The sequence below is a fragment of the Colobus angolensis genome, unplaced genomic scaffold (genome assembly GCF_000951035.1).
Source record: "Colobus angolensis palliatus isolate OR3802 unplaced genomic scaffold, Cang.pa_1.0 Scaffold104, whole genome shotgun sequence".
In the NCBI taxonomy this organism is placed as follows: domain Eukaryota; kingdom Metazoa; phylum Chordata; class Mammalia; order Primates; family Cercopithecidae; genus Colobus; species Colobus angolensis.
The window spans coordinates 1623937-1645688 of NW_012111364.1; the positions used below are offsets into that span (position 1 = coordinate 1623937).

General features: G+C 34.2%; 1 protein-coding gene across 2 annotated transcripts in view; it reads left to right on the forward strand.

Annotated features, from left to right (window-relative positions):
- The window catches only part of DGKB (diacylglycerol kinase, beta 90kDa), a 766018-nt gene that overhangs the window by 212187 nt on the left and 532079 nt on the right, over window positions 1-21752 (forward strand). For both annotated transcript variants that reach the window (XM_011942803.1, XM_011942812.1), the window contains 4 exons: window positions 3201-3320; window positions 11710-11827; window positions 14198-14286; window positions 14370-14486. In XM_011942803.1, coding sequence (XP_011798193.1) covers window positions 3201-3320; window positions 11710-11827; window positions 14198-14286; window positions 14370-14486 — 444 coding nt within the window. The remainder of the gene's footprint in view (window positions 1-3200; window positions 3321-11709; window positions 11828-14197; window positions 14287-14369; window positions 14487-21752) is intronic.

Genomic DNA, 21752 nt, shown 5'->3' on the forward strand with positions numbered 1-21752 from the left:
CCTTCCTTCCTTCCTTCCTTCCTGTCTTTCTTTCTGTCTGTCTTTGTCTTTTCTAGGACCCTAATATATTCCTGTCACTTGATTTTGTCTTTTGATAACTAAGTTACTATTTCTAATCAGAAGACAAAGTGGATTCTGAATAAGATAACAAGGTATATGTGGAGTTCTGAAGCTCTTAACAGTAACTTTTGCTTTCTTCCTCATGGAATTTATTTTGAATGGTGGTCTTACATACATGTGGATAAGCAGAAGATCCTGATAGACACTGCCAAAGTCATGCCATGCCATAAAAGACGATGGTACTTTTCCATGCACAGTGCATTGTGTTACCTTGCATATATGTGTTATATAATGCTTTCAACTCTCTGAGGTAGATACACTATTTTTTTTCATTTTGCAGAGGAGTAAATTAAGACACAAATATGTTAAAATTACTTGCCCAAAGCTCTTTAGTTAGTTTGAATCAGGAATTTTTAATTAAATTGTTTAGAGAAAGAGTATCTAAAAATGCTTATAAGAGCACAGCATTCTTATTTTGAATAAATTTCAAAATTATTCAAATACATTTTAAAATATACTTGATTTGAAACCATAATTTTGGCCACAAAAATATTCTGGGGAAATTTGATAAGAGTTATTGAGTTTATATTGTTTTTAAAACTTTTAGCAAAGTGTATATGAATAAAGCAAATGCAAATAAATTTTATTTAAATGATTTATATTTTATGCAAATTCAAGAAGTGTATATTTAACCTCCGTTCACATTTATGAAGTAAACAACAGGATAATGGCATGATTAGATGCTGCAAGAACTCTGATAGCATTTTCCTGTCTTACTGGGATTAGAATTTTTTCTAGTTTTAAATCAACTATTGGGAAATGCATGTGCTGTGCTTATAGTGAGCGGCAGATGTCACTAACAGGTTGCCATTTGTATGTGGAATAATTAAGTAGACGGTAACATGTATTTAATTTATTGTTTGACTCACTTTAATATTTTCACTGAAAACCAGGAATTTCTGATTAGTTCTATTGCCCTTTTAATCGACAACAGCTTTCTCCTCTCCTACTCACCTTGTTACCTGTGCAGATGAGTCATCTATCAATCAAGCCAACTTGTTACTAGAGGGAGAGTGGGAGGGGGATTTGTTTTTCCATTCAGGTTTCTAAACAGCGAGCACTACCACTTCTCATCAAAAGTATTTTTGGTATGTGTGTGTGTGTGGGCGGGGGGTGTTTGTAGCTTTGAGAAAAAGGAGATCAGGATGCTAGGAGGAAGGGGAGAGCTGGTGGCTGAGTAGTCTTTCTACAACAAATACCTACTGTATTTGTCAGACTATTGACTGGAGAATGCAAGCAATAAACTACAGCATTATTTGACATGTGTGTTACTGGTAAGTCTGCTACTATTCTAGGGAGCTGAAATGGTACAAAGTTATACATTATGTCTGCTGTTATGGAAACTGCCTCATCATCTTGCCTATAGGCTTGCCTAAGGCTTCAATAATAGCTCTCATTGTAAACAAATGTACACATCAGCAGGCTTCTGATCGTTTGCATATATAAATAAAGAGAAATGGGCCGGTCTCAGTGGCTCGTGCCTGCAATCCCAGCACTTTGGGAGGCCGAGGCAGGTGGATCACAAGGTCAGGAGTTCAAGACCATCCTGGCCAACAAGGTGAAACCCTGTCTCTACTACACACACACACACACACACAAAATTAGCCAGGCATGGTGGCGGTCACCTGTAGTCCCAGCTACTTGGGAGGCTGAGGCAGGAGAATGATGTGAACCCGAGAGACGGAGGTTGCAGTGAGTCGAGATTGCGCCACTGCACTCCAGCCTGGGCTACAGAGCAAGACTCCATCTCAAAAAGAAAATTAAAAAAAAAAAAAAAAGAGAGCGAGAAAGAGAGAGAAATGAACATTTGAGGTTGATTGTAGTAGTAGGGAAGACTGGAGTGTCCCTAGAAACTTTTATCAAATTAACTCAGGCTCTACACTCAGTTCAATCTTATTTTTTTATGAGGCCCATGGGATTTGAGACACAGTCAGCAGATGGCTTTAACGTGAGATTTACTAGGTACAAAAAGGAAAGCATCACACATCTGAAACAAATGTCATTGTTTTATTTCTCTTATGATTGTTACATTTCTACTAATTCATCAGCAAGCTCTTGAGAATCAGGGCGAGAAAAATAATCTAATTTTCAAATATAATACTTCCTGAGTGAAGACACCAAGCACAAGAGTGTCTAGGCAGACAATACTTCTACCAACAAATTGAATATTTCATGCATTGCATCTTTTCCAATCTCTGTTCCAATGCTCTCTGCATTTCTCTTTTTTCCAAATTGATTAACATTTTTGTATTATATAAAGACAGTGAATTCCTTTCTTCATTAGGATTCTTACCATGTTTGCCATCTTGATGCCATTAGATGGGAAGCACTTTGCTTTCCCAGCAACCAAGGGTAATATGTTTGGAACTTATATGTACTTTCTATTAATAATAACACAAACAACACTATATGACACTGACTCTACATGCCAGGGGCTGCTCCGCTTATAATACATTAGCTTATTTAATCCTCACAACAGCCCTTCTGGGTAAGTACTAATACTGCCACCATACCACAGAGAGGTAAATGTATTGCAAACAAACACCACAGAGAACATTTTAAGACATTACATGCAAGTCATCTTTAGAAACGAAGTTTAATTAAACATGATTTGATCCTTTAACTTCTTGACTCTATTAAATTCTGATAGGCAATTAAAAAGCAACTAAATTCCCTCGCCCCTTACTACTTAGCAAAGAATTATATGAGCTCTTTGCCATGAAGTTAATTTGTTCAGACATTTTCTGGCATATATATGAATCTGAAAAATAATCTGGAGTGGGTAATTAAAGACAACTTTCACACTTATTAAAGATTCTTCTTGTTTTAGCTGTGCTGTTCATTGGAAAAATATTGAAAAGTTAAGCACTTATTTCTAAAAAGTGATCAGTGTAAGTGGCCAGGTTTAGACATGCTAACAAAGTCACTACTTCATCAGTTATAGAATTATGTTGTACTGAGTTACCAAGACAGTTATCCCAACTCTCCACTTAGCTGTTAGTCACAATTTCATATGTGGTAGCCTATGAAATTTATTTTATTAATTGGCCACACATTTTCCCTTATCTCCTCTACTCCAGATACTCCATGAAATGATGGAAGAAATTGACTATGATCATGACGGAACCGTGTCTCTGGAGGAATGGATTCAAGGAGGAATGACAACAATTCCACTTCTTGTGCTCCTGGGCTTAGAAAATGTAAGTATTTCCACAGAGGAGGGTGGCCTGGTGGTGAGTCAGTGGGGCTCTCTATTACACATTTTGATTACAAATTGATCTGACCATTTTCTACCATGAAGCATGTAGTGAGTGCCTGGAACTTTTAATAAGTATGCCACGGTGCAATTTGACAGTAAATCCTTGTGTAGTAAACTTGCCACACACATATTGATTCACTTTAGGTATTACTTTAGGATCAAAAATATATTCTCTCTCTTTTGTTTTCCTCTATTTAAAGGGCAGTCTAGTGTTTTTAAGTTACTGACCTCCTTATATTATATAAAGCAAGAGACTCTCCAATATTATTGTATTTTGCAGTTCTTGTGGTGCTTCATTATTTCCATGTTCCTCCTACCTATAAAGGTAATCTATTTTATTGATAATTGATACTTGGAGGAGGCAGGTAAATATCTGCGGTGGTTTAAAGAATAGTGGTACAGAAGTCATGGCGGTTTCTGCCATTAAAAGTAATGGCAGAACCTATATAAACACCAACTTATATAAACGTAAGTTTTTCTTGAATCAGCAGCAGCCAGGTTCTCATTCTGTGCCTGTCAAAAGTTTTCTTGGAGTAGTTCCTCTAGTTGCAGTTAAATACCATTGTGAAGGAATAAAATAAATCAACCTAAGATGAGAATGTAATATAATAATGACGTTGAAAGCAAATCTTTCTGACCCAGCCTTGAAGCAGATTTTAGTTATTGTTAGTTTAAAAATCTGATGACATCTATAGTGGATGCTAGATTTTTAAATTCAGCATTAATAGTTATATAATAATTAGATATAATATGTGTACAATAACATGTCTACTTAATTTCAAAGAACGTTGGGGTGGAAAGCACAATGACATTGTAATATTTAGAGTTTTAAGGTGTAAGACTATAGTATTCACCACTTTGCTGTCAAACCCAAAACTTTTCGTACTTCTTGTTACCAACTGAAACAATTTTACAGATTCAAGACTATATCATAATTATTCAAGACACCAAAATTTTAAAAGTCATTTCTCAAGATATCTTACTGTCTGTGTTTGTGAAACATATGAGTGTATATAAAAATATGTTGGCACATATGTTAGGAATATAAAAACGGGCTTTAGGAATATACAAATGAGCTAAGGGTTAAGGAATATGTATCAGTTTAGGAATAAATAATGGGCTTTAAGAGATTACCGTTTGTTTTCTTTTTTACCTGGGTCTTCAAGTTCTTCTAAACTCAGTTGAATCTTACTTTTCATGAGGCCCATGGGATCTGAGACATGGTCAGAGGGTGGAAAACAATAAAATACTAATAGGTGACATATGGAAAATTACCCTTAAACTAATTTATTTAAACCAAAGATAATATATATATATGTATTATTGTTAATAGGTATGTATTTCTACACTTAAAAATTTTGTGAAACAGTATTTCCTTGTACCTGAAGTTCTTCTACTACACATAACTGAGTATCTTTTTATAATGGTATTTGATATCATGATATTTATCTCCATATTATAAGTATTTATTTAATTGCTCATGTACCTTATGACAAAAAAGCATTATGTAAAACAGACTACTGGGAGAAAACAAAAGAAAAACTGACAAAATGTTGACATTTTAAGGTTTGATGTATACTTTATCCTGAAAAATTGTGTTCAGATAACTTTAGTCTGGAAATTCTAATAATAATGGTTCCCTACAGGACGTTTTATGTTTGTAATGCCAAACTTTGTATATTCTAAGCATTTATGGAAATTTTAAGATGAGAGAAGGAGGGGAGATGCAGGAATGAGCAAGTATATCATCTGGTAGTCGAGGGTGGGATAGAAAAGTGCAGAAAGGGACAGTCAGATGGCTATATTTTAAATATCACAAGAGATTTTTTGAAATGATGTTTTTCTTTGGAAACTATTGCTGATACGTTATTTTTTACTTAATTTATCAATGTAGATATTTGTGAAGTTATAAAAATTAGCACAGGTAATAGAGTCCACAAATCTATATGATTTAACTCAAAGTATTTTAAACCAATATAATACCTCATCAGCTTCTAGTGTAGTATTATTTCAATTGTAAGGCGATTCTATGCATTTAATGTGCACTCTATTAGTTACACATAATTTACTTTCTAACAGTATTTGTAAATTTATTTTTTATGTTTTTAGTTAAAAGGGAGTGTTTGGAGCTAAATAAGAGAAATCTATTAAGAGCTTTATGATAGCAACAGAGCTGGGTTCCAGAGTTGTGTTTCCAGTGATGGCCGCTAGATGGCAGAGCCACATTGTTTAACCTTAAGAGAGCGCCTTAAATCTGAGATTAGATTCCGCCCTCGCCCCATCTCTGTGAAGAACAACTTTAAAAGAAGAAATTTCCCTTTTCTTTCATTTTTGTGAAAAAAAATAAGCCACCGACATTTTAAGCTGTCTTTTAATAAAATGTATAAGCCATATAATCATGTGTAATGATCACAAAATACAGCATCTATTTGTTAGAAAGAGCTGTTTAACTCTAAGGCATGGTAATTGTTTTAAAAAGCGGGAATGACACCGAGACAACTGAGTCATGAGAGCCTTTTTTAGTAATTGAGATATATTTCCTTTCTGTAGGCAGTTAATGTGTTACGTTATTACCTGGAGAGAATTTGATTCATGAATCTATCCCTTCACCTTTGCTTATTTAATTGAAAATCTAGATACTGCAGTTTGAAGTTGGCCACTTATTGTAAAGCTTGTCTTGTTAGGTTGTCCTATATATTATTGTCTATTGTCAATTATGAGCTCGGGGAGTAGGTTCTAATTGATAGTGCATATAAAATACCGCAGTGTATTTGAAAGTGACTGTAGTATCCTAGCCAAATTACACAGAAAAGGAAGTAGTCCTGGGAGAGTAATCTTCACTTCTAATGTAAGGCACAACAACAGTTACGATTTCAGTGCAATTTATTTTTCTCTATCAACAGTAGTTTAAAAGCCAGTCTTTTTTTTCTTTCTTTCTTTTTTTTTTTTTAAGAATATCTGTTTTGGTACCAAAATCAGAAATGGAGTTGATGGGGACCAGATTCTATATCAAATAATAGAGAGTAAGATCCATTTCTTTTCTCTTAGGAGAGGCTCTACAAACTTTACAAAATACAAGATTAAACGGTCAGAAATGGCATAGAGTGTTAGTGTCTCTTACATTTGAAGGAAAATTGAGAATTTGGATGGCTTCGTGATTCTGATTACCACAATAAAAATTTATACCTGAGACTTATTCATTCTTCCTTCAGAATTCATCTCACTGGAGAATTGTTTTTTTTAAAAAATATCCCATGTAATTAAAACACTTTTCTTTGTTGAATAACTTTATCTAGAGGTAGATTCTGTTCCAGTGATTGGAAACGGTCTGCAGAGGGAGAGATATTAAATAATTTTGGCTGTGGGGCCATAAGGTTTCTGCCACAACTGCTTAACTCTGCTGTTCTAGCACAAATGCAATCACAGAAATTATGTAAATGAACCAGAAAAGTTATGTTTTAATAAAACTGCATGTGCAAAAACAGGTTGCTGGACAGGTTTGACTCAGTGTCATAGTTTGCCAACCGCTGATCTATTCTATCACCAATTTCTCAGATTAAAAAATAGAAAATGTTTTTAATTTATTTTAAATAATTTGGAAGAAAGCAGTTTAATACCTTTTACTTGGCAAAATCAGACAGCCACAGCAAGACATGAGGACGAACAGACAGAAAGCATAGGAGCAGTGAACGTCATCAAATTGATCAAATAACAGACCCTGGCTCTGTTATTAACTTACTAGGTCATTTTGTGCCAGGCAGTTGCTCTCTCTGGAAAAATGAAAAGTTAGTCAAGAGGAGAAGTTAGTATTTCCTAATACTCTTTCAGTTCAAACATTCCTTTTCCTGCATGAACGAGATAATTAACAATGCTTCAATTTCTGAAATCTCTAATTTTGGATCATCATTTAATTTTTTTCAAGGAAAATTCCTGAATTTATATTATAGGGAAAAGAGAAATGTACGTTTAAGCAGTGGCCTAGCTTGAAGTAGCGATACCTTAACTTGTTGTTGTGGATTGTTGCACCCACATCTAGCCTGCATGGTTTCTGGATGGTTTATATTTCGGTCTCACTATATGTGAGCAAAAAATCCTGGTCTTCAATTCTTATAGGTCATTTAAACTTTGCCTTTGATTGAGATGGTTTAGGACACATTTTTTGCTTGACTCTCAGTAAAGCAATATGCGAAGTTTTCTCTGATGAAATTCTTGAGTGATGGAGAATTGAAAACAACGTACTCTTGGTAGATTAAATTATATTTTGAAAGCTGATGTTCAGCACATCAATTTTTAAAAGTTTTTAATTTGGTTAAGAGTTTTTCTTCTGCTGTCTATACTTTGCTCAATGTAGAAAGCAGTTACAAAACTAGATGAATGCAAAAATTACTGAGATTCCAGATTGTGTCATTTAAGAAAAATGACTATGTGGTGTAACCTGCTGTTGATTTTGCATTTGAGCCTCAGGAATGGCAGGTGACCTTACAATGTGTGGTCTGGAGATGAACAGTTGATGACAGCTCCACTCAGAATTTTAAAACTTTTCTCTGCATTCTCTTTGCCCAGGCCTAATAGAGCTCATCTTTTTGTCTAAAAGAGAAGCTTATTTCGCATTGTCATAATTTTTTTTTGGAGACCTTGAACAAAAAGTGAGGTAATTTAATAGTCTGTTATTTAATGAGTTGGAAGTAATTATTTGTAACATTAGCTCATATATATATATATATATATATATATATATATATATAAGTTAAGTCAGTTGAAACATAACTAGGTGTGGGGAGAGAAGCATGTAGGTTAGGACATCAGTGAAATTTCTCCTTGAATTCTTCTGAACAAAAATTATTTATAGTAGCCCTAGTTCACTTGAACATTTTATGTGATCTTGGAAGTATTTATGGAAAAACTAAAACTTTAGAATCACTAGGATAATGAAATAGGTTTTAAAAGTTCTAAACAGCATTATTTCCTTTGAAATATCCCTTTGCCTTCTAGGGAACTAAGAGTTGGGGAAAAATGTAAAGTTCCTTCTCAGCATGGAGTAGCCTAGGATTCATTAAGCATTTCTCTGTCATAAACACAGACCTGAACAGCTTCATTACAATATACAGTGTTATGTCTGGTGATGAAAAAAGAGCACATTTTAATGAAATAAAGAGAAATTTTAGGTATTTTTCTCAGTTCTTCTGGCTGAAATATTGGGATGTTACACAACGTAACCCAATGAGGGTAATAATATTCGCTGTTTATATAACACCAGTCTTCTGAGAAACCAAATTAACTTCACAGGTATTGTATAATGAAACCTCACACCACAGCCCGGAAAAGGGAAGTGGGTACTTTCCTTTCATTAGAGAGGAAAATAGGAAGAAAGGTGAAATGGCTTATCCACATTTTCACAGTAGGCTAAGAATCAAGCCTTTCTGGATGCCCTGCTTATTTCTGTTTTATAAAAAGTAAATTCCCTTCTTTGACAATAAATATATATTTGCAATGGAAGTACTAATAGGAATGTGTTCTACTGGCTGATAGAATCTAAGGGATAGATTCTTTCTCTCCCCGTTAAGTTTACATTCTAAGTAAGATAAACAAGACAAGACATGAAAATAGAGAGCTGGAGTATAATTTGCACTGCTGAGAAGTAATTGGCTCCTGGTTTCAATTTCTTCTCTTAAAGAAGTCGCATACATATTTCATCCCTTGCATATTTTGGCAATGTATCCAGCTAAGAGCTATAAAGCTATTTAATTTGTTTTTTTGGTAAAGCATTTTATGCCTGAGTAATGGATTTGTACATCAGTTGCAGCCTGTAACATGGCTAAGTGTTCTGATTGACAGAACACCCACGTTCAGACTTGTTTATTTTTTGATAAGGAAAATGCCAGCTAACTTACTCCATATGTGCTCTTCAAAGGATGAAGCTTATTCACATGTAATGGACAATCATTTAAAAATAAAATGACAAGAATTACAAGAACAGTAATACGTACGAAAATTCAATTTTTGTCCTTTTTACTTAAAAATGTTTTTAAGCACTTAGCTACTACTTTTAATTTTTAAAATATTAATTTAGCTTGTAAAATATTAACAACCCCATATTTAATCTTTCCACATAAGGATGTTTAAATATTATTTGAGGGGATATGAATTTTAAAATATAGACGGTTTTGAAAATATAGCAAAATATAGCAAAGTTAAATATATGGATTATTCTATTCACATGATAAAGCTACTAGAAATCTATGACTCACCCAAACCAAAATAGGAGATTCACAAATTTCTTAGGTTTTGAAAGAAAATTGGAACACCTGTGTTTTCTGAAGTTTTCTGTATGACACCTGCGTAGCTGTATTTGTTGAGACCTTTGTGAGCCCCTTGTCAGAAAGGTAAATCTGGGCAATGTCAAGAACTGTAAAGCGTTTATATTTTACAAAATTTACCCTACTGGAAATTAATGTGTTAGCTTGCCACAGTTTTATGGATGCTGCCAGAGGACATGAGACTCCTGAGTCAGAGACAATGGACTTTGTTATTCACAACAAAGAAAGTAACAGGAGCTTCATGTTTGAGTTCACCTTGCCTCTAAAATCTCATGGGAATGACAGAGTGGGACCCAAGTAATGATTGTACACAGCATCAAGTTTTGGAAACCCTGACTTAGGAAAACTAACTGAATTATAATGTGTAGGAAACGAACCCATTTAACCTTTGCCTACAAGAGAGACATTATTTTTATTATACTATAAGTATAGTAAGCAAACCAGCCCTCACCTCTGGAGGGAGACATGTCTCTATTGTCCAAAGCTAGGCTGTTTGTTACTCAAACATCTTTGAAAATATAGTCTTAAGAAGAAAAAAAAGAAAGGACAGTGCTTCTGCTTTCAAAACATGAAGAAATTCAAGAGACCCACCGAGAATTATCGCCCAGGAAGCATTTCATTAATGTTTCATGTTATGATGCAAATTTGACATTTCTGGTTCTAATGTAAGAATTAGTTACTGTAGATTTTCTCTAGTATTACAAATTTAGTGGTTTATGCCTTGACTGGGAATAAGAAAGGTAGTTAAGATCATTATTATTAATATTTTATTATCAAGAGAAACAAGATGATCTGAATATATTTATACTGTCTCACTACTACAGGACTAATGTTAATGCCCAAGCACTTAATAGGTGCTCAAAAATTATTAGGTGAATGTGTTCTGAGAAATACGACAATTTGGCTAACCTGAAAAATTATGACAAATAATGTTTTCAATACAATACCAATAAATGTTTATCTGTTTGATTTAATTTGGTGATTAGACTACAAAAAGTACATGTTAATGGAGAAAATGATGGTAGCAAAAGTAATGATATATAATAATTTCATTTAATATTTTGACCTTCTTGTAAGGAGTTCAAGAAATTCCTAAGCATCATATTATTTAATTTTACTTTAATCTTGAACAATGCAGCTCTGATTAAACACCTACGCAAGTAGCTATTATGATATAGAGAGTTTCACTCAGAAGAGAAAAAAATGAAGTGTTTTGCTAAAGTGGGAATTAATTTAAACCTAAGTTTGTATTGTGGCAAATAACTATAGTGATTGTTATAAATAATAATATTAATACAGTTTTAATATTTTTACCTTCTTTCTGTGAGATTAAAACTACTTATATTTTATAAGAGGGGGTAAAAAAATGGTAACATCATTAAATCCTTTAAAAAGTTTACCTTTTAAAATACACTATTTCTGGCATACTCAATATATTAATATAAATTGGAATACAGTATAAGGACTCCTGGAAGCCCTAGAATGTCACCAATAACTTATCTTTTAGTATTAGTTTTCCATCCCATCCCATTCCTCTGCCACCTTACATGACCTGATCACCATCATGAATTTTGTATATTAAGTAAGCAAGGGTTAATGACGTCTTTGCAAGTTTTTATTTATCAGGCTCTTCCACTGAAGGGTGTTTTGCCTTTCTCTTTATTTATTTATTTGTTTGTGGAATTGTGCTAAGGATAAAGTATTTAAAGGAGAGGCAATCACGTCCCTGATCCATTTGGCAGGTCATGACGATGACTTGGGGTATGCTGTTGAGCTGTTAATATTAGACAAGAATTTGTGGGTTGCTATAGCATCGGTAATTTGTTAGCACTATCTCATTTCACTGGAGCACATGTGTTTTTCTAAAGGCTCTGCGGTGATCTTGGAGAAAGTCAGGGATGAAGTAACAGATTGTCTTCACATGCTTCGGTCCAGCTCTGAATTTTATTGGCACTTACATCTTTCACTGTTTATTTCATTAAGTGAAATCTGTTTTTCTTACGTCCCATGCAGAACGTGAAGGATGATGGACAGCACGTGTGGCGACTGAAGCACTTTAACAAACCTGCCTATTGCAACCTTTGCCTGAACATGCTGATTGGTGTGGGGAAGCAGGGCCTCTGCTGTTCCTGTGAGTACATTTGCTCTGCCTGGACATCATCTCCTCGAGTGAGGAAAGGTTGATTTCATAGAATAGTCTTATTTGTAGATGGAGACCTAAAATCCGATCCAGACTGTCTCTGTACATGTGATTTACATTTTCCTGTACTGTGTTTTTGAATGTTTAGGTTACTCTAATTTCTTTAGTTTTGGAAAAACCTACCCTTGGAAAAAAATGAAGGACATTTTCCAAGTCTTCCACAATTTTCTTTCCACTGTAGTTTAATTTATTCATGTTTCCCATTTCTTCAGGGATTATTTTGCAGATTTCTACTAGTCTTTCATACTTACATCTTATTCATATTTATCCCCCTCTCCCCACATGTTAGTCACTTTATTCACATCTTATAATGAGTTGCTTCCTTTGGGTATTTTTGTAAGTTACATTAATTGATTAAAAATAGATTTGCACTAAAATTAAGAAATCACAAGATATACAAACTAATTTTACACCTCAAGCCTATTAATTTTAATGCTAACCTAAAGAAAATCTTCATATATGGTTAATAGATATTGGAATGCAAAGCATTGATGATTAATGAGTTCTGGCCACTTAAAAAATTTCAGTTCACTCATCTTTGCAATTTTCACTTTATTCTGTTAACGCAGTACTGCCAATTAGAATGTTCTTATAGTGTACATGACAGTTAGTTTATAAAATCAGCTAAGCAATTTTAAATCTATAGCATATCTACCTGAGAAAATTTTACAATCCACGATATTCCTGATAGAGAAGAGTAGATATTATAATCCTTTCATTTAAGATCTCCATTAATCCATCAATTTATCTCTTCCCCAACCTTTTCAGCTTATACAGAATTACTGAAACTGTCAAGTGCATTAGACACATTCAATTGTTGTGCATTTAATTAAATCTAATGTCTTACCTGGCTTCCATACCATTCATGGCTTATAGGTTTTTTGTTTGTTTGTTTGTTTGTCATTAGCTAGCAGTTTCTTTGGTAATATGTTCGAGAATTTCCTTTCTCTCAGCTGTATTATTTGAAATTTAATACCATGTTTTAGTGCCACATATGCATATGATTTCTGAACTGTTTACGAATTTTGATAGTTACCTGAAATTTGCCACGTATAACATAGTCTATGACAGCTACCTTTGAAAGGTTAGTTACATGTTAGTTACACTAGAACATTCTCCATACACAAAGGAAGTACTTTGTTTTTAAAGTTCTATTATTTTTAAGAAAATGAATTTTTGTGGTAGAGTCTGTTAATAAGAACACATAAAACAAAATGACAGGTCTCAAATAAGATGAGTGATATATGAAGAATGAGAATTTTGCTCATAAGCTTTTACTGATTAATGTAGTGAATGCAGTACTCAATATTATTTTAAATATAGAGGACAAGAGAAAGCATCTTTTCTCCCTCAATGTTGCCAAAGAAAATCACAGATATGAATATTTTGGAAGAGTTTTACTATATAAATATTATGTGGATTTAGTGTTTTTCATTTTAATTTGAGGCAGTGGTTAGTTTTTTGTTTTTGTTTTTATTGAGGAGGTTATATAGTTATTTTTAAGTACCGTTTTATTTATTTATGCATTTAGAACTCTTAATTTGGAACCAACATTTTATTAAAAGAATACATGTAGTTGACCCTAAATCATATTCAGACTCAAACCATAAAGAATTTGAAGATACCAAAATATATGTGTTGATTTTCTGACACATGTTATATGTATACATAGATACATATATTTGCTTATGTGTATGTATACATTTGCATAGTAACATAAATTTTTGCATACGTATACAATATGCTGCCCAGCAAAGGCTGTTGCTTTTGGACAAATGATGCCATGATGGCCGAAGGCCTGACATGTATGATGAAATCTATTCTCTGGAAATAGACTAATCAGCCATTTAAGATTTAGATAAGAGACAAAATAGCATAAACTCATGGGCTTTTATTCCCATGCCTGCCAGCTGCTGTCATGCCTATACTTTGTAAAATATAGATCTCTTCCTTCTAGCAAATGACACCAAGCCATTTGGCAGTCATCAATTTGTCTTTAATATTTTTGTCATCTGGGAATTATTGTGAAAAATTTGAGTGAGGACTGATTTAATTAAGCATTTCCTGCTATGCCGTGATAGAGGAGCCTTGGTTTTTCACATGCATAATATTTCCTGTACTAATTGGCCTTTTATATTCCATGGCAAAAACAGTCGACTTGGACTTCTCCTTGATGTGGCTGATTGGATTGATTAGGGAGTAGTGGATATGAAATGAGGTTCTGTTAATGTCATTCTTTCTCTATAAAATTACAACCAGGACCAGGATTAGCTCTGAATTTGTGTACCTGTTTCCTTTCAGTCTGCAAGTACACAGTCCATGAGCGCTGTGTGGCTCGAGCACCGCCCTCTTGCATCAAGACCTATGTGAAGTCCAAAAAGAATGCTGATGTAAGTTTGTGTGCATGCTTGCTTTCTGAAAGTGGCCATTCTGTGGTGTGTCCTCTTACCACAATGATGTCATTCTGTTCTAGGTCATGCACCATTACTGGGTTGAAGGTAACTGCCCAACCAAGTGTGATAAGTGCCACAAAACTGTTAAATGTTACCAGGGCCTGACAGGACTGCATTGTGTTTGGTGTCAGATCACAGTGAGTAACAATTGGAAAACAAATCCCAGCATTCACCCACTTTGAAGACTGTGTATCTCATGTTCTCTGAAAGTCCTGCCCTAGAAGGGCTTCCTGAGACGCAGTGTAAGCATATAACCATGGAACTTCTTATTTCAGCTTGTTTGCAAAGAGATAGTCTCAGGTTCAGATTTGTCCCCATAAAGTCCAGAATTTTAGAGCTGGTGACAATCTAAGAGATGATACCATGGTATGGTTTTTCAACTCTGTTCCATGGACTACTAGAGGTTCCCAGGAAGGTAATCAGACGCCATGGCTAGGAGTAAGCAATGAGAATAGGATACTGATTGGGTAGAACTTGTCTCTCCCTTTACTCCACAACCCTGTGTAATAAGGGTTTTCTGGTTTGCTTATTGTAAATTTATTTTAGTCATAAAATCTATGGGCTTGCAAGGGTTAGAAAAATGAACAATGAGTTTCAGTGATTTAAGTATATAGTGAAGACTCTAAGACCAAAAAAGTTAAGCAAATTGTCCTTGACCACGTGACTAGATGAAAGTGCAAGTAGGCCGTGTTTTATTTAGGTCTTGATGCTTCTAAAAATTCATCTTACCCTTCTTCCCAACATATTGTTGCCTTCCTGTTTCAGTTAAATCATAAGTTGGGGTATAAGAGAGACTGATGTAAATGCTAGTCTTCATGGTGTTCACAATTAAGTAAGAAGAGATAAATTGGTCTTTTCTGGGACATTTTGGAATTTCACCTGGCTTGAATGACTGTCAAATCTAGCTTGAAAAAATTTTTGGAATGAATGCAGTTGTTAGATGGTACTTCTACAGTTATACGTGTAATTTCTGGAAGTTAATTAGAATCACACATTTTCAATAATAGCTATTTTTGATAATGTAGTACAAAATATTTATGGGGCTGGAGTTTTCCAGCATAGAGTGAGTATTCATATTACAGGACTAAAGTTTTACTTCTGTAAGAATAAAAAAGTAGGAGGCTCTGAATCAGTTAAGCAAATAACTGTCTCCACTGGGTCCCCAAGTGCCCCACCCTCAACCCAGGGATTAAACAATTCTCTTAAATGCTCTCTCTTTCTCTCTGTCTCTCTCACACACACACATGCACACACACTCACACACATGCACACACTCACACAGGATGATGAGAAAAACAACTGACTTTCTTTTCAAAAATACAATTAAGTACTTTCTTTTAAACGAACAAATTTTCTATAATCATTTTCAGCTATTAGTTAAATTATGTTTACATTTGAAATTTTCCCAATTATGAAAGATAGCTTTTTAAAAGTGGTTGGTTCATATAATAAAATGTCTAACGATGATTCAAATTTTACACACGAAGTACTCAAACATTGAATTCTCAGTTTTAAGAAGACCATAACTACTTCATTTTTAAAACATTCATGTACATTTTTTAAAATCAGTTGTCTTTTTTTTGCTAAGCATTTACAAAAATATGTAGGTTTTGTTTCAAACCTCGTGGGAGCTTCCTCTTATTTTTTTTCATATAGTGAATATTTCACTGGTTATATCTTAACTTTAACATAAGCTGAGATTAGAGAATATTAGAAATAATTTCTTCTTTATATCTCCAATTGTTTTCCTATTCTTCATAAGTTACAAACATATTGTCTTAGGTTTATTATTCATATTGTCTTTTTTATTTCTTAAAAAATCAGTATTTTTAAGTGTGTACTCAGTTTGAACACTCTAAAAACATGCATTGCTGCCTTTTCTAACGGAAAAGCTTTCAAAGCTGTTAGAATTTTCTGTACTTGAATCCTCTCATTCTTTCTCTATTTAATCTCCATGAAATCTGTCTTCTACCCTTTCCAGCCATGGAAACCACTGTCCTCAAAGTTACCATTGCTAGTGGTCTCTTATTGGTACACAAAGCATCTTAAAATTCTTCCTTTTCTTGTTTTGTATTCCATTTTGTTTTTCTCATTGTTTTCCTTTTTGTTTTAATGGTTCTTCTTTTCTGGTACTCCAGAATCCAAACCTAGCCCTACCATTCATAAGTTACGCATTTTTCTTTGGTCTTGATCCTGACGCTAGCCTTACAAGAAAAGAGGCACTTTCTTTTACAGGAAAAAGGATATCGCTTTTCAGTAAACTGTACTTTTAAAAATCTAAATATCGTATGTCCCAAATCAGATAAGACAATATACCCTTAACATTTTATTCTTACACTAAATATCATTGAATAGCTGAATGTGATTTTGTTTGTCATTATGGCAAAGCACAACATAAACAGCAAATGTCTTAAATCCCCAAGTTCAAAATTATTAATAAATAAATCAATTAATCAATCTGACATTTCTACTTAGGAAACAAGGCTAACTAGGGATCTCTGATGGAGTTAAGGCAGAGTCAGAAAGAAAAAGAAAAAAGCTCCCCTCTTACTAAGCTCTCTAAAGTCCTGAGACTTTTAGCCATCCTCAGCGTCATTTTCTATAAACCATGAGTTCCAGGGGTCTTATGGGTGTGTAAATTTTAAAAAGTTATCATATATCCAGGAGACTATATCGGTTTCTCAAAAGTCACTTCAGCCTCTGTCCGGTTCTGGATTTTTAGTTTTAAGCAATTTTAGGGACACATTTACTTAATTATTGATTTTGTGCCTTGGTTAAACAGGATATATTTACCTCAACACATTTATATATTTAGTAGTATTTGTAGTTTTCTATTGAGCCATTGCATGAAAATTTCAGCATAAAATTGATCTGCTCTTGACTGATGGGTATCTACTACTACTGCTTGCCTTTAAACAACTGAATGTGCTTTCTTTTGCTCTTACACTTTCCAGAAAGTACTATGAACATAACAAAGAGCTAGCAGAAGTTATGGAAGTAATGGGATATGGCACTGCCAGTGCCGGCTTCAGAAAGGCCTATCTGAATGGGTTCCATGAAGAATATATTATAGAGAGAAACAGAAAGAATGAAGCTTGGCTTTCTTTCGGGGTTTGTCCAAAAGCCATTACTTCCTTTTATATATTACTTTTGGAAATGACTTGACTGTTGTAAGTCAGACTAACGAGATTCTTAAGATTGTCTCCTCACTTACTGGTTGTGCCATCTTGGGCCGTTTATGTAACCAGTTTGGACAAATTTCCTAATGTGTCAAGTGGAGTTAATGGTACCTAAGTTATTAGATTGTTATGAGGATTAAAGGGGCTAAAAAAATCTCTGTAGATATGTTTAGGACAAGGCCTCATATATATTAGTGCTCAATAAGTAACAATTATATCTGTGAATATTATGAAATACTATTTGGGTGCATATAACCAACCCCTGGTTTCCAGACGGCACTCCATGAAGAGCTTACGTCATTTCTGTCTCACCTGTAGAAGGATGGATAGTTGCCCAGTCTGATTCAGAACAGCACCTGCATGCACTCAAAAAAACATCCAGAATCCTGTGGTCCTGAATCTCACTAAATCCTAAGCCAAACTGACTGATTTTCATTCCCGAAGACTATTACTACAACTCTCATTCTATCAGACCTGGTATTGTCATGCTTCCAGTCATTGGAAAAAAAGTTAGAAGTCAATTTTTTTTTTTTTTTTTTTTTACTTTTATCTTTTACCTTTATCTCATGTACACAACCTGTCAGTGAGTCTTGTCATTTCCTACTTAAAATATCTCTCTCAGATTTGAGGTTTTGTCTCCACATTCGCAGCCCTAGTGCAAGCTCTTAGCACCTCTTGACTAGATTAGAGTCAAAATCTCTTGGATCATCTCCCTAACAGAAGGTACTTTTCCTATAATGCAGGCTGCATACCACCTCCAGAAAGATCTTCTGAAAATACTGGTTTGTTATATGCCTTCTTTAGCAATCTATAATAGTTCTGTGATAATAAATGCAGCCCTCAACATCCCTTGCCTCAACTTGTTTTTTAGTAGAAATCAGAACCAAACCTAAACATAACTGTATATAATAGTCCTCTTCTACAGACACCCTCTGCCATAGCTGTGTATTTCTGTTGACAGTCCCTTGAGGAGGTCATGTTTCCCTCATGCCTACTATTTTGTTCATCGCCTTCCCTTGAATGCACGTATCTTAAATTCTAATCATACCTTAAGAACCAAGTTAGGTTACTTGTCTTCCTTGAAATTTTTTTTGACACTAATATATCTTGATTCGGAATAGTTTCTGTGCTTATATTCCACATCCAAAGGAAAAACTCAAATGCTCTCCGTTAGTTTCACACTGCAGGCTAACATTGTTTGCAATGTTAACTATAGTCCACTCCTGTTGCTTGTCCATATCACACATTTTTTCATAATCACCTGAAGTTCTTGACAAAGTACTGAGTATAGAGAAGTCTTCAGTAAGATCACTTTAATCTTTGATATGCTCTTCTTACAGTAGAATATTAAATTTCAAACATATGTCCTATTTAAGTTTTGTTTTATAATATCACCTTGTAATACTCAAATCTCCATCAGATATGCAAGTAAGCTTAAACAAACACTTAAGAATCCATTTTCCCACCCATATTTCAGTTCACACTTGTGGCTTCTTGATGTACTTTTTGGCCATCTTGTAGACATAAAATTAGGCTCTTAGAATGAAATTTTCTTTTCATTTGTAAATCTAGCCACTTCAAGATAAAAAATACGAAAAGTTTAGGAAAAGTCAATGGAAAACTGCCTTCTGATATTTAGGCAACCAGTCTCTGTGTTTCATATTTCAATTCTCTGTGACAGGCAAAATATTCGCCTCAGTTATCTTTTCTGTCTTGATTACTAACATCCTTAATATCCCACTGCTTATGCCTGTTCATTTCCTCTGAAAGTGTGTTTTCTTGACCTTCTTTGTAGAACATGTTGTGAATCATTGCTGGTCAAGGTAAGCTGTCACTGGTCAGGCAGGACTCACAAGGTTGGGAAGTCGAGACATTTTGTTTAGGCTTGAAAAAAGAACACCTATTTCATAAAAATGATTTACTAACTTTTGCTATGATCTAGAGATAGTATTATTTATTAAGATACTAAATTCCTAGCAGTAATATTTAAAAGTTTCCAATGCCATGGAAACATTTCTGCTTCAGTAAATGCCAGTCTTAGGAAGTACCCCAAAACTGCGAAATATTAGGGGCCAGTGTAACAGGTAAACCAATAAATATGTGCCTCCAAATCAGGCCTTCAAATTTTTCTTTAGAAGAGTAGTTTATTTCTCTTCTTATTTTCCTCTAAATTCCTATGAACACTTATTTTCTAATTTTCCTCCTTTTGACTTCTTAGATTTCATTTTCTTCTCTGACCAGCAAAGCCACTCTTTCCTCAACTCCACCCATAACTATATGCCGGCACACATGCACACAGACATCCACACACTTTCTTTTTCTTTTTATCTTGAGACAGCTTTTTCTAATAAACATAGATCTGGCTCTAAATTAGGTGCTACTGGAAGTTGTCATAAACTCTGAAATTATTTCCAAGTGTTTAATTCACTTCCAGGAAAAGCTGGTTTCTATTATATGACTTTGCTACATATGGCACTGAATCTCTTAACATGAATGGGAATTTCTGGCTGTATATTTAAAAATGAGCTAAGGATTTCTATGCCTTAGCTTTAAAAAATTACAAAGATAACTGAACAAAAAGTTTTTAAATTTTAATTAGTAAACAATCCCTTTTCTCTGGTGTGCTATTAGTTATTTTACTCAAGAGACAGCATCTTCAATGCTTTAGTTTATTTCTATTCTTGATGAGAATCTCTGTGTTTAGGATTTTGCTGATTCGGGATACAGGTTATCTTTAAAACAATAGTCAGTCTTCAGCATCTTATTTACACTGAGAAGGACTCCGCTGTGTCCTTTACTTATATTCTTGTCCATGAAATATGGTAACAAGTTTAAGCAACTTTTTATTGTTGATGATATTTACTTATTTATTTTTTTATTTTTAATTTTTGTGGTTACTTAGTAGGTATATACATTTATGAGGCACATGAGATGTTTTGATACAGGAATGCAATGTGAAATAAGCACATCATGGAGAGTGGGGTATCCATCCTTTCAAGCATTTATCCTTTGAGTTACAAACAATCCAATTATCCTCTTTAAGTTGTTTTAAAATGTGCAATTAAATTATTACTGACTGTAGTCACCCTGTTATGCTATCAAATAGTAGGTTTTATTCATTCTTTCAAACTATAAAAAGCTTTTTATTTAAAGAAAATGTACATACAGAAAAGCATTTATATCTAAACGGCAGAGCTCGATGAATTTTCCCCAAATGAATATTCTATAAGCAGTACCTGATAAGTAAACAAAATATTATCAGTATCTTAAAGAAAAAAAAAATTGTAGCTTTTGAATCCTATTGTATAATTTTGTTGATTTTTGCTTTTTAAAATAGACTTTATGATTTAGAGCAATTTTAAGTTCACAGCAAAAATGATGTTTGCTTTTACACTTTATAGGTAGTCCTGAAAACGATATGTATTTTTCACACTGGCTTTCACATTGTATATTTTTTCCTCAAGTATACCTCCAAGAAATATGATGCATAAACTAAACCTGTCATACAAATTTGACTCACAACTTGTAAAATGATCCGTACTCCCAACATGATGCCCTCAGTTTTAACACTCTTGGCTGCAAGCAATGTCATAATGTTGATGGTTATGCAAATGTATTTATTAGCTGCCAGATTCTAGTCTTAATACAAGCATAAGGTATTACTGCATATTAGCAAGTATAGTCTTCTTGGTTAGGAGAATTTTCTTGCATTGTGTGACTCTGTTTAACAGATGATATTACGACTGCCTAGACAAAACTCAGGGATCTGGACCACAGTGGCAATCAAACTGGGAAATCCTATACTAGCTTTATTTGACTCTGCAAAGGCCAGAATTTCATGGGATCGATTGTCAGTACCTATGCTCTGAAACTCCCAAACCCCGATATATAGAGTTGTCCCTTCACACACTCTGGTAAGCTCATCTATTGAATTATTCTGAGTCTTCGATTCTTTCCTTTCATCTAGGAAACTAGTCTAAATGCTCCCAAATTATCATTAAATTAATTTTATTTTTGCCATCCTTTCTTACATTAGTAACCCTCAAATAACTATACAGAGAGTTTAGTCGTCCCTTACCATATCAGTCGCACATTGTTGGAAACACATGGATGGAGGCTTAGAGGAGGCTGAAGCCTCTGACTGTGCATCTGTAGTCACTGTTGGCATGAGACTCAGTATGTCCTGCCCCTGTGGCCTTCAGAGTCACATGTTTAGCTTTACAC